Raw genomic sequence first — 13,057 nt, 5'->3', positions numbered from 1 at the left:
CGGTTGGCGCTGGCCGACTGGGCGAATCGGCGGGCTCAGCGCGCGACCTCGATTCAGACTCCGCCCATTGCGCTTCCCCGATTGGTCCGCCGACTGCGGGTTTCCACGGCGACGATGACAAAATCGCGGCAACGGAAGCCCATTGGCCCAGATCGCTAAATGTCGTTGTTGTTTTTTTTTTATATAAACAAGCCTTCCGCCGCACGTGGAATCCCACGCCGGTTTCCATATCGCAGCGTTATAGTATATTATATGAGATGAAAACGTCCGACTAAGAAACATTTAATATCAGATGGGAAAAAAACGAAACGTTTTACCCAGCCGCGTGAGCTACGTAACACAAATTGTTTTGTAAACTATTGTAAATAAAACGGGTTGAATTCTCAACGTTGTGTCACATAATACAAGATTTTGCACACGTGCTTTCTTAATTATTTGAAAACATGTATATGTCATATATATTGTCATATATATGTTTGTTCAGGATAAAAGTGTCAATGCGGAATATAATGTGCAAAATTGGTGGTAAACTTTTGCTACACGTGTCATATGACAAAAAAAAACAAACATACGGATCTGTCACATCTGTTATGGCACTGCAGTGATGCATTCGTGTCTACGAGAATTGTTATTAATCCCTTGCATCCTCTTCTCCTCATGGTCTGTTGCGCAACACACTGTTACGAAAAGAAATGGAGTTATTTTCACGTGGCGGCCCCGACACGGTGTGTTTCTATCTCTCCTGCCAATTGCTCCTCCATAGAAATGGCCCGGTGCAGACAGTCGGTGCTCTCAAGAGGACCGCGAGGGCGAGATTCAAGCGGCGGACCGGCGGACCCGCTGAGGTCTCTAGTAAACAACACAGCAGCCGTCTGCCTCAGTGATGCTGCAGCCAGCAAGTCTCTCATCCCCACAACAAGTTCATAACACCTCTCAGAGACCCAGCTAGCTTTTCCTTGATTGGCGTGGACACACATTTTATATTATATTTTATATATCTATATATATCATATATCATATATATACACACACACACACACACACACACACACACACACACACACACACACACACACACACATATATATACTATATATATATATATATATTATATATATATATATATATATATATATATATATTACACATACATATATGTATATCGGTATAAATAACACGCTTACACTTTATTTGTGTATGCAGGGGCTAAAGACGTAATCAGATTATTTTTGGGTGCAATAATTTACATTCCCTGCCTATGACTGCCTCTGGACCGGATATCTCCCGCTATGTCTGTATACGGCCAATCCCCCTAATGGGTTATTGAATTTCACAATGTGCAGTGACTACTGACCACACACACACACACGCACATTATTCTTCCTGAGCAACAATTCAAGTAATCGAGTTCAAAGAAATGGCAGACACTAAAGGCAGCGACTGTTATTGTTCCCTGGAGCGAAAAGACATGCGTCATGCTACAATGCAGGTTATAAGAAAGCTCTTACGCAAGAAGATGCTTCATGGGGGGAGGGGGAAGGGGGCATTTTCTAAGACCCCCTCCGCCCTTTGTATCCTTAAATAAGTGTAGAGATAAATAGGTCACAAGAGGCATTGATTTTCTTTGTAAAAACGGACTGAAAGACACTTCCTAGTCTGTGGCGCTGAAGTGGAGCAAACAGCTGGGTTTCAAGTAAACAAATGTTTTACACTTTTAACAAAAGGACCTGTAGAAAGCATCCCAACTGGAAACATTATGAACTCTGCGTGGGATGTCATCGATATCCAGATGCTGAGCCTCACTGATGTCGGTGAGGAGAGGCCTCAAATCCTCCGCGCTTTTTTAAAATGTATTTTTCCTTGTGAAAAGAGACAATTTAAACTTATTTGTGTAACTAGAAGGAGAATGACAACTTGATTCCATTAAAAAGCTTCGGTTTCAGTGTCCTGACGCACTGGGACTACAGATTATAACAAAGCCATTGTTACGGTTAATTAGAAATTAAAGTAAATTGTACTTAAAAACTGTAGTTGAACGAATGTACTAGTGTCACTGAAAATTTATCGTATGATCTCGGGCGTTTTAAAGCCGTGTGTTTTGAACGTAAAGTGCAGCAAATAATGTTTTGACTTGTCACAGTAAAACAAAATAAAAGTACGGTTACTAACAGTTAAATATTAGGAGTATTTATTTCATGCAACTTTATACTTTTACACCACTCTACATTTTTATGTTTGATAGCGTACTTCCCTTTTTATACATTTCTCACAGCTAGTTACTAGCTATTTCACAGATGGGACATGATGTGTTTCTATGTAAAATCATAGAGGTGGAAAGTACATTCATAAATAGACTGACATCTTTTTTTTGCTTATAAATTTTGGACGTTTTGTGCGTGCCGTTCATCATCTTATCCTTCGAGAGAGCAAAGAAATGGGCGACAGGCGGAAATGCAGCACGGTGGAAAATAACTTTAATAAAACTCCTATGAAAACAAAAAAAAAACAGCAAAACAATAAAAGCCTGTACATTTGACAATATCCAGTGTCTGAGACTTTTTGAAAAGGCCAGTGGCGCGAAATACAGCTGCATCACACGTAAACCAACCATTATAGTTTTGTACAACAAGATATGGTTCATATACTCGGATATTGCACGAAAAATTCAAAACACAGATGCGGATGCTGAGGAGCATCGTATGTCGAGACGAGGAAGTAGCTTCTTGCATCGCAGTGTAATGTCCCTCCTGATAAAACCCCGCCCACACCGACCCCCCAGGCTCCGCCCACACCTGCTCATATAAAAACAAATACACTTTAAAAAGAGAGCGGCACATGTTTTCACATTCAATTCAGACACAGATAATAATTAAAACGATGAAATTACCGAAATGTTTTGCTTTTTTTTCCTCCGTAGTTTTTTTTTTGGTCCTTACATGTTAAAAAAAAAGAAAAGCATCAGTTATTTCCTCAGCGAGTTTGTCATGGTTGCTAGCATGAAGTGGGACGGCGCTTTTAAAAGGCCGGCGTCCTTTTAAGACCTTAAGACAAGTTGGCGAGCGATAACTCGCAGGCGGTAACACTTTGTCCAATAATGCTCTCGATTTTAAAAAAACGTTGAAAAGGAACAATGCACGTTGTCGTTTCAAAGATAAAAATAAAGTGTTTGAGTTCATTAAAAAAGACATTTGAAATGTTCTCGTATGCGTCTTTCCGGTAAAACATTTTGAAATCAATGGTGTATTAAAAAAAAAAAAAAAAAAAAGGGTTCCGGGCGTCTTTTCCTCCAGTCGATCCTTCTCTTCCGTCATTATTATTTCCCCCCGACACAAGTTCCCTCTGTGGACTAACGGAGTAGTCTGGCACGTAAGACGTCTTGTGGTAAAATTCTTAAAAATGACAACAACAAAAATTGAAAGAAAAACAAAAAATACAATCTTCCCGCAGTTTTGAGGCACACTTTGAGGCAGCGGGAGCGAGGGGCGTTAAGATGCACTTCCTGCGGGCGTTGTGCACATCGTTTTAAGACATAGGGAGACGGTTGTTTCTCTTTTCCACCCACCTGTTGGCTCCGCTGCTCTTAAAGCAGTTCTGGGGGCGTGGTCAAAGCAGTCCTGGGGGCGTGGTCAAACCGAGCGCCCCCCCCTCAAGAGTCCACACGAGCCCAGTTTCAAGTCCGTCGGACAGAAATTCTTCCGCCCCGAGACATGATTATTATTATTGTCGTCGTCAGCCCGCTCCATGGGGACAGCTCATTATTAGTGTGTGTGTGTGTAGAGTGGATGCTTCAGTTCCCTTCCTTTGGCCGCGTGCTCCATCAGCTGTTGCTGTGCCTGTGCAAAACGTGCAAAAGCGACTTTTTACCCACCGTGATTCCCCAGAAATGTCACGAGACCGTGAATTTGGTGATTATTTTCTGTGTGTGTGTGTGTTTTTTTTTTTTAAAAGGAGGCACCATGCAGGGGCGATGCAAGGCGAGGAGGGAGTGTGTATGGAGAGCGTCCGGGGGGGTGAATCTGCTCGCGTTTGGTATGTTTTTCTGCTCGATTCCCTTCTTCAGATGAGGGCGGCTGACACCCCCCCTCCCTCCCCATGTGTCCTCTGCAGCCCCGACTTCACCGGGTCCTCTTGCCCACCAGGACCCCTCTGAGGGATCTCAAGCGGCTCTAGGAGCGGTTGTCTTTGGCCACGTTGTGGGCCATCCAGTTGACTTTGGTTGTCCAGCTCTCTCTCAGGGCCTCGTCGAACTTCTGGCGGAACTGCTTCAGCGCATCCTCGTCGGTTTTACCCAGAGCCAGAGAGTCCTGAGGAGGAGGAGGAAGAGGGGGTTTGTGGGATGAAACAGACACAGAATGTTAGATATTTGCAGCAAATGATGTCAACATTGCTTAATTTTACCATAATAACACAGTATTTTAAAGTACTTCACAGTATGAAGTACTGGATTGGTTTGTAACCTAGAGTATTCATTTAGTGAATGTGCATAAAGTTTCATTGTTCGTTTTTAAAATCCTCTTCAAACATTAAGATAAAGTTTTCAGGTGAGCACATTGAGGTGAAAGGTCACTTTCATATTTTATTGTTATTCATAACGTCATGTCATCTTTTCTCTTTGCGGAATTGAGTCGTCAAAAGTGACAAAGCTGAAGCGATCCACAAAATATGCATTCTGAAGACGTCCTGCGATGTCATGGTTAGGTGTGTGTGTGTGTGTGTGTGTGTGTATGTGTGTGTTTGTGTGTGTGATACCTTTAAGTACTGGATGTCTTTGACGGAGGTGAGCTCAGGCAGTCCAGCGGTCAGCATGAGGGCAAACAGGGTGATGAAGAGGTTCCCGTTCTTCCTCAAGACCAGATAGGCTTCCTCACAGTACCGACGGAAACTGCAAGACCGACACAGAGACGCATTAAAAACATAAATAAATATATACTGAAGATGACGGCTCCGATGTCGATTGATTCTTGACCCAATCTGGATATTTAAAGAAAAAAGGTACCACATTTGCTGATGCAGCAATACAACCTAAACGCGTGCTTCTCTCTTTTTTTTTTTTACAGTTGTACACATACAGACAACACAACAACAACAGACAACTACTTCACCACACACTGCGGGTTCACGTGGACTATTTCTGACCCGCGGTAACTTGAGCTTCACGAGGAGTTTACGTCAGCGGTCTGGTGTCCCGCGCTACCGTAATGAATGTAGGTCACAGTGACAGTATCCATCTGTTTTGTAAACAACTTCATAAGTGCTGCTTCATGAAGCCACACACACTTCTCTCATGATATCCCTTGCATAATAATCTTTTTATTATTATTATTATCATTATTATTACAAATAACAACCCAGGTTTTGCTTTCTAAAGTGGAGCAGCGATGTCGACCACAAAGTTAATTTATCTACTTAACGTTTATTTAATTACTAGAGATGCTGACTGACCATTAAATTAAGTCCGTTATCTCTTTTATGGTCCAAACAAAGTCATCTTAATCAATCCATCTGATCACATTATGCAATAAAAATTTGAGCGACAAGCCAATTAAAAACAAAATGAACTATGTAAAATCAATATAACTATAATGAACATTTTGAACTGTATGAAAATAGGGAAGAATTTTTTATGTGGCTTTGCTTCCAAATGAGTCGACTCCAGCAAAACAATTAAAGAATTAAATATATAAAAAAATGTATGAAAATAAACTTAACAAATAAATATAAAGTATTATAATTAGCATTAGCTTGCTAAATGTAACACAGAGATGCTGATCTTCGTTGTTTCACTTAGTAAAGTTAAAAAGAAAAAGATTACATAAGCATAAAAAAGGGAATAAAGATAGATTGTCTTTTCTAAAACGGCACATACACTTTTTATAAAGATAAATCTTTTTTGCGAGTGTTAATTTGCAGAGGACGTTGGTGCAGTACCTCCTCCCACCAGCAGTAGGCGGTAGAGGCACAATAAAAAAAAAGGAAAAGAAATAAAAGTGGAACAAACCTGCCAAACTTCTCGGTGTAGCCCGTCTTGCCCTGCTGGATGACGTGGATGAAGTCGTGCGTGAGGATGAACGGCACGCGCTCCCTCTTGATGCCGAACTTGGACTTGAAGTTGCCCAGGATGTGGCCGAAGTCGATGTGGAAGAGCTGACGAGCCAGAAAAATATTTTAAAAACCAGTGAGCGTCGGGTGACGAGAGAGGAAAAGAACAAACTGACGCGAAACGTAAAAAAAATACAAAACAAAGCCAAACCTGTCCGGTGCTGCGGACCATGATGTTGTCGCTGTGGCGGTCTCCGATGCCGAGGACGTAGGTGGCTACACAGTAGCCCGCACACGACAGCGTGAACTCCTCGATGGCGCGCTCAAGAGCATCCCTGCCGATGGAAAAAAGAATACATTTAAGCACATTTTGGTTTTCTGGATTCTCCTTTTTGTCCCTCCTCCGGTTGGGGAACCGGCTTCTTACCCAGAGTTCCTCTCCTTGAGCCAGTTCAGCAGCGCGTCCTTGTTGAAGGCGGCCGCCGCCGCCACGTTGCTGCTGGTCAGCTGGATGTTGGCGATCGTGTCGGCCGACGATACCACCTCGATCAGCCCGGAGCGGTCGCCCGTGGCCAGGCAACCGTACGGCACGATTCTGAGCGCCGCGGAGAGACGGAAGCAAAGAAAGTGCTGAATGCGTCTTTATTAATATTATTATTAATATACTTTATTTTGTTTCACAGTCTGAAACCAAATGTTTGTGTTTACGTATAATTATCTTTATTTATGATCTTTATTTACCGTGAGCAAAGCAGCAGTAATCCTGTATTTTCCTCACTAAAGGATTATTTTATTTTATCTTAATGTATAAATTAATACAAATGTACATTTTTCTTAATGAAAACAATAATGTCGCCTCAACATTCATACTTATTGCCACAAGTTTAGTCAGTTTGGTTACAAATAGCCCATTTCAGACATTTGCTTGACACTTGAAACACTCTGCATACAAGTACTGGAAAAAATATCATATGCATACAAGTACTGGAATAAATATCACATGTAGTAGTGACCGCTCTGGAGTTTTGGTAAATGAATTTCAACACATAAATGAAATACATTCCCTAAAAAACAAGTTTAGAAAACCCTGATTAGGGTCATTTGACCAGTCAGTCAGTGTAAATGTAGCTGTGTGTGTGTGTTACTGTAGATCCCATAATGTATTTAGGAGATAAATATATTAAATGTGGTGGTTTAGCTGGATGCTTATTCATATTTAATACCATACTGCAGCCACGGTTGGAAGAGGACGCACAGCGATTATGTGACGGCACGCAGATCAGATTATTTTACCTCATTGGTGGATTTTTTTTCTGTCTTCTTTCCCTCCACAAGATGGTAGTAAATCTTCATTCAGCAGGAAGCAGAATTACGTGACCTTCCTTACTGACGAAGTGGCCTCAAGTCTCACATATCCGACGGCCTCGAACCCGACGGCCAAAACCCGACGCTTAAAACCAGACGCCCAAAACCGGCTCGCTTCCTAGATTCAATTAGCGGTCTGACTGAACGAAGACCAAAAGCCACTAAGGTCCACCGCATCGTAGCGGCTTCCTCCCTCCCTTCTTCCCTCCCTTCCTCTCCTCCCCCCCTCCCTCGGTGTCCCGTCACCGCGCTCCAACCCTGAACCCGTGTCCCTGTAACCTGAAGCACCGTCCCCTCAAGCTCGACTGTCAAAACAAGCCGCCCTCCAACGCTCGGCTCCAGATGTGTCCGCGCATGACGGAGCGAGAAAAAGGGGTTTTGTGAACGTGTGGATTTGATTAGGACGTAATGCAGATATTGTGTGTGTGTGTGTGTCTGTGTGGGTTGGAGGTCAAACTAGCATGGGGTGCTTTAGCGTCGCCCCCCTCCTCTGCTGCACCCCACCCGAGCTTCCCCTTCCCTACAGAGAGCAGCAACAAACACGCTCGACAATGTCTGTCTGTTTAACGCACACACGCGCGCTCACACACACACCCACACACACAAAAACTCACCTGAGATCCAGATGAGCCTCCTTCCATAGCAGATCCATCAGCCGCAGAATCTGGAGGGTCAGCATGTCTTGCCTCAGGTCTAGAGAAAGAGAAAACATTCTCTCAATTTACAAAGAAAAATATCGAGCATCTATTTCAGTTGAATGTTTAAAGTGATTTCAATCTCTCACAGTCCACAACATCTCTCCTCCTCCACCCTCTTTTCCCTCTTTATTCCCTCCTTCTCGTCACTCCTACCGTCTCCATTCTTGAAGATGATCCCCAGGGTGTCTCCGCCCAGCAGCTTGTTGTTGTAAACGATCCAGAGAGGCTTCATCTTAGAGTCCATGTACCGACACCTCTCCACACTGACGGAGGGAGAGGAGGAGAGAGAGAGGGATGACGCGCCGCATAAACACAGGACAAAGAGTTCCAGCGCTTCTTAAAAAGGTCGAGCCCGCGTCGTCTTACTTGATGCCGGACAGCAGGACGTTGGGGTTGAGGGGGGAGTGGAGGTCCGACAGCGTCTCCGAGTAGCCGCTCTGCCTCAGGCACGTCATCATGGCCTCTTTGGTCAACATGGCCTCCTTGGTCTTGCTCCGAGCGGTCTTGATGGTTCCCAGCTTGATGAGCTCGTTCACCGACTTCAGCTTGCTCAGGGCTTCCACCTGGAACAGTGAGAACGACACTTAAGACAATAGAATCACTAGTAAAACATACAACACGCATAACAAGGAAACAATGTGTGTCTGTCTGAAGCCACTCGGCAGATTATTCCGCTCCCATTCGAGGGCGACTGAGCTCATTCTCCTTTTTACGGACTGTGTCAGCATTGTGCGGCTTCTTCCACACAGGAAGAGGTCACACAAATGACGAAGAACTGAGGGGAAGCGTCCACAGGAGTGACTGTCAGAATGAAACTGTGCAGGGGAAGGGAGGGGGGCAAAAGGTCAAAGGTCAGGAGGGTGACGCTGCCGAGCCAAAAATACCGGGAATCTAGTCCTGCCGGGCGCTGACTAGACTACTCTGGCTGGCATAGCGATGGGACTGAGGACGTAAGGAGGCAAACTGGTGTGTGTGTGTGTGTGTGTGTGTGTGTGTGTGTGTGTGTGTGTGTGTGAGTGTGTGTCCTACCTGTTTCTTTAGAACCTCAATATGAGGGATGCTGCCTCTGCAGTAGGCCTCCAGGATGAGGGCGAACTGGACTGAAACAGCTGGCATGTGGATCTCCGACCTGCAGAGGGCAGCAGAACCGTCAGGAGGAAGAAAAAACTCTCTCTCACAAGCACACAAACTTATTCTCTCTCCCTCCGTCCCTCCCTCCCTCTTTCGCTAATGCGCAAGGCGTCTGTACACACCGCAGGTGCCAGAAGAGGAAGTGTCCTATCTTGCGGTTCCCCTGGGCGCGCTCCAGCAGGAAGTGGGTGAGGGCGCAGTCGTAGTACGGCTCGTAGCGCAACACCTGCACCAACTGTAGCAAGTACTGAGACAGCTCCTCGTCACTGAGGAGGGAGGAGAGAAGGAGAGGAGAGAAGGAGAGAGGAGGAGAGAGAGAGAGAGAGAGAGAGAGAGAGAGAGAGAGAGAGAGAGAGAGAGAGAGAGAGAGAGAGAGAGAGAGAGAGAGAGAGAACGGAGCGAGAGAGAGGACGGAGAGAGAGACAGAGGTTTTGTTTCATTATCTTTCTTCAGGATTACAGGAGATGATACGCAAGATCTTGACTATGAGGCAAAGACAAACAGAGAAGACAAACAGACAAGGCCTGTGTGTGTGTGTGTGTGTGTGTGTGTGTGTCATGTACAGAAGAGAAGGCAGCATGTGTGTGTGTGTGAGACGTATCTGTACCTCATATCGCGCAGACAGCCCACTGCGTACTCTCTGACGTACTGGTCGGGGTAGTTAAAGTCCAGCAGCTCCAGAGCGTCTCTGGGACTCAGTTTGGGCCAAATCTGAAGCAGTGCCTGCAGCTGAGACACACACACACACACTCAGAAACTCACACCAAGACATTAAATCAGAGGTACATGTCGTCCTCGCGTCGCTCGGTGACTAAAACCTTTGTTACACCCTCACGGCTGCTCCTCCAGTCCTCCAGTAATAATGGAGTTTTCTTTCCTGCGCTTCATTATGTTTAAGTAACGTTTTGTGTTTTTCCTTCACATGCGTTTGTGCGTCTCTGCTTTTCAAAAACACACAACAATGCAGTTGGTTTATCAGTGAGTTCATTTTAGTTGTATTCAGCATGAAAAAAGCTTGTTAGTTTTAATGAGAAGAGATTATTTTTGTACTCAGAGACGGATTTAGTCAAATCTGAGTGGAACTGCAATGAAACTATTCTGATCCAATGCAGATGTAAAACCATCACGTCAATATCGTACAAAATAATGGAATTATCATTTTTGCCTGTCCAAACTAATAAATAACATAATTTCCGTCTCTATTGATGTGACAAATACAGTGAATTTCATCCGCTTATAAGAAGACATTCATGTGAAAACATATTTATAGAGTACGACAATTGCTTTTTAAGTTTAAAAAATACTTTTCTGATCAAAATGAAATCTTTAAAATGCGACTTTAAAGCATTTTTCCCTTCTTTGAAGCCACTTTTCTCCCTTTAGTCTCCAGCTGGAACACTGAAGTAGCGTCGTCACACAGACGATGAGTTCTTCTTGGCCTGAAATGATGTTAAAAACGATGGCAGCACTTTAACTTTCAAGCGACTCTGCGCACACCGACCTGCGCCATGTCCTCGTGTTTGCTCCACTTGACGGAGAGCAGCAGCTTGGGCAGCGACTGGGGGAAGTTCTCTCTGCAGTCGTAGCGCAGCGTCCAGATCAGGTCCTTCTCGTTCTCACACAGCTGAGACAGCGGGTCGCGCTCCATGATCTCCTTCAGCTCGATGTGGAACTTCTTCCCCCCGCGACCCTGAGGAGGAGACAACGAGGGACGGGTGAGGAGGGATGGAGAGAGGAGGAAGGGAAGATTGGGAAGACGCGACGAGGAGAAGAGGAGGAAGGAAAGTTTGGGAGGAGGAGGAAGGAAAGTTTGAAAAGACATGAAGAGGAGAAGAGGAGGAAGGAAAGTTTGGGAGGAGGAGGAAGGAAAGTTTGGGAAGACGTGACGAGGAGAGGAGGAAGAAGAGGATGAAGGAAGGAAGAAGAAAGAAATAAAGAAGAGAGGAAGGAAGGAGGAAGAAAGAAGAAGGATGAAAGAAGGAGGAAGGAGGAAGAAAGAAGAAGAAAGAGAGAATTAAGAAAGAAGAAGGGAGGAAGGAAGGAGGAAGAAAGAAGAAGAAAGAAAGAATTAAGAAGAAAAAGAAAGAAGAAGGGAGGAAGGAAGGAGGAAGAAAGAAGAAGAAAGAAAGAAGTAAGAAAGAAGAAAAAGAAAGGGAGGAAGGAAGGAGGAAGAAAGAAGAAGGATGGACGGAAGGAATAAATAAGGAAAAAGAGGAGAAAGATGAAGGAAGAAGGAAAAGGGAAGAAGGAGAAGAAAGAGAAGAAAGAAGAAATAAAAGGAAGGAAGAAAGACAGAAGAAAGGAGAAGGAAGAACAAGAAGAAAGAAAGAAGAAGGAGAAGAAAGAAGGAGAAGAAAAATAAAAAGTAGCTTTATTTGTGTCATATTACATAGTTTTACATTTGGTCTCATTTAAACCTTCCAAAGCGCTTTAGGAGCTTTGTGCTGCTGAAAAGCAACTCGGGATTCAGTGTCTTGCTCAAGGAAACGTCAGCAGTGACCAGAAACCACCACCGGGGGGCAGGAGTGCATCAAAGCATCCAGACAATTCCTGCATCAAATGAAAGCTCAACACCGACGAGGCCTGATGCTCTGCGTGTGAGACGGAGGCGGACCAATCACAACGAGGACTGCGTCCTTCAAACATTAACGTCAACGCAAAACACAGAAACCTTCTGTACAGAGGAACGACATGAGAGGAGCCGCTGCTGACGCACACACACATTATAAAAAGGAGTGAGTTCAGGCATGCCCTCTACCTGACACAGGATTACGTATCCGGCTGAAACGCCCATGAGCTTTTCAGCCGCGACAGGAAAAACATACAAGCAATCTGATTAGAGTCTGCAGTTTTTTTTTTTTTTTGAAGGGGACTGAAATAATTCTGCAGCTACACCCTGCCAAAGTGATAACAATGGGTTTCCAGGGAAACTGGCAGTGCGAGATAATACTACACCGATGGTGTGTGTGTGTGTGTGAGAGAGAGAGAGAGGAGGAGACAGCAGAGAGAAACAATGCAGCACTTGTTAGCGGCCAACTTGAAAACGCCGCGTATCGCTTTACTTTCCTCTGCTCTTGTACGCATCCTGAATGCGTGGAAATGCTCGAGCGCGTCTACACAATCACCTCCTGCAGCGGCGGTATGAACTCACCATGGACACGCAGTCACTCGCTCCGGCGATCTCTGCGGCTTTTTCCAATATCTGCACACACAAAAACACACACACAACAGAACCAGTAAGAGAGCGCCGTCGGAGTTACTTTAAAATCGGCACAAAATGTGGGACAAACCCAGCGGTCGCTGTCCGACCTTGTCGAATGGAGGGAAGACGATGGCGTGATTGCGCGAGTACTCCGGGAAGTGGATGTGCAGCGCCGTGGCGTTCTCCGAGTACGGGTTGGTCTGAATGGTTCCTATGGGGTTCAGCATCTCTTCGAGTTCGTCTGGAGGGAGACGCGCGAAAGACACGCATGAAGTCACATGCGCTGCTGCCAGGTGCGCTGGTTTTAAATGCATCAGCGGAAGGGACGGGCAACCAGTGTTTGAGTGCTGCATTTAGACATCAGTACGCACTCAATGTGTATCAGTAATCACTTTAGGAGAGATGGCGCTGCACGCCGCGGCGAACACCCAGAAGAGAGAGAACTCAAATATGGAAATGACCTAAAATGCCCGTCCCGAAGTTATAATATGTAATAAATATACCAGGAAAGGAAGACCAGCAGTGCAGGATGATGTCTCCGGTCTTCAGCTGGCCTTTGAAGTCAAACACCATGGTGTTGACCCACGCTATAGGGTAGTGCTGGAGAGGAGAGACACATCAT

At 44.9% G+C, this 13,057-nt stretch overlaps 1 protein-coding gene across 1 annotated transcript in view; it reads right to left on the bottom strand.

Annotated features, from left to right (window-relative positions):
* Window positions 1–2,457: 2,457 nt before the first annotated feature.
* Window positions 2,458–13,057, bottom strand: part of pik3cb (phosphatidylinositol-4,5-bisphosphate 3-kinase, catalytic subunit beta) — a 43,528-nt gene continuing 32,928 nt past the window's right edge. Inside the window, exons 10-24 of the mRNA XM_068584990.1 lie at window positions 12,939–13,035; window positions 12,543–12,676; window positions 12,385–12,435; window positions 10,735–10,923; window positions 9,841–9,962; window positions 9,356–9,499; window positions 9,132–9,231; window positions 8,469–8,665; window positions 8,256–8,365; window positions 8,019–8,097; window positions 6,467–6,634; window positions 6,251–6,374; window positions 5,999–6,144; window positions 4,750–4,882; window positions 2,458–4,304 (exon numbers count right to left, since the gene is read on the bottom strand). Coding sequence (XP_068441091.1) covers window positions 4,167–4,304; window positions 4,750–4,882; window positions 5,999–6,144; window positions 6,251–6,374; window positions 6,467–6,634; window positions 8,019–8,097; window positions 8,256–8,365; window positions 8,469–8,665; window positions 9,132–9,231; window positions 9,356–9,499; window positions 9,841–9,962; window positions 10,735–10,923; window positions 12,385–12,435; window positions 12,543–12,676; window positions 12,939–13,035 — 1,932 coding nt within the window. The 3' untranslated portion in view covers window positions 2,458–4,166. The remainder of the gene's footprint in view (window positions 4,305–4,749; window positions 4,883–5,998; window positions 6,145–6,250; window positions 6,375–6,466; window positions 6,635–8,018; window positions 8,098–8,255; window positions 8,366–8,468; window positions 8,666–9,131; window positions 9,232–9,355; window positions 9,500–9,840; window positions 9,963–10,734; window positions 10,924–12,384; window positions 12,436–12,542; window positions 12,677–12,938; window positions 13,036–13,057) is intronic.

Source organism: Clinocottus analis, unplaced genomic scaffold (assembly GCF_023055335.1).
Source record: "Clinocottus analis isolate CAN_PGR_092001 unplaced genomic scaffold, fCliAna1.0.p SCAF_2, whole genome shotgun sequence".
NCBI classification, from domain to species: domain Eukaryota; kingdom Metazoa; phylum Chordata; class Actinopteri; order Perciformes; family Cottidae; genus Clinocottus; species Clinocottus analis.
The sequence above is the reverse complement of the archived record's forward strand: the minus strand, read 5'-3'. Positions and strand labels throughout refer to the sequence as shown.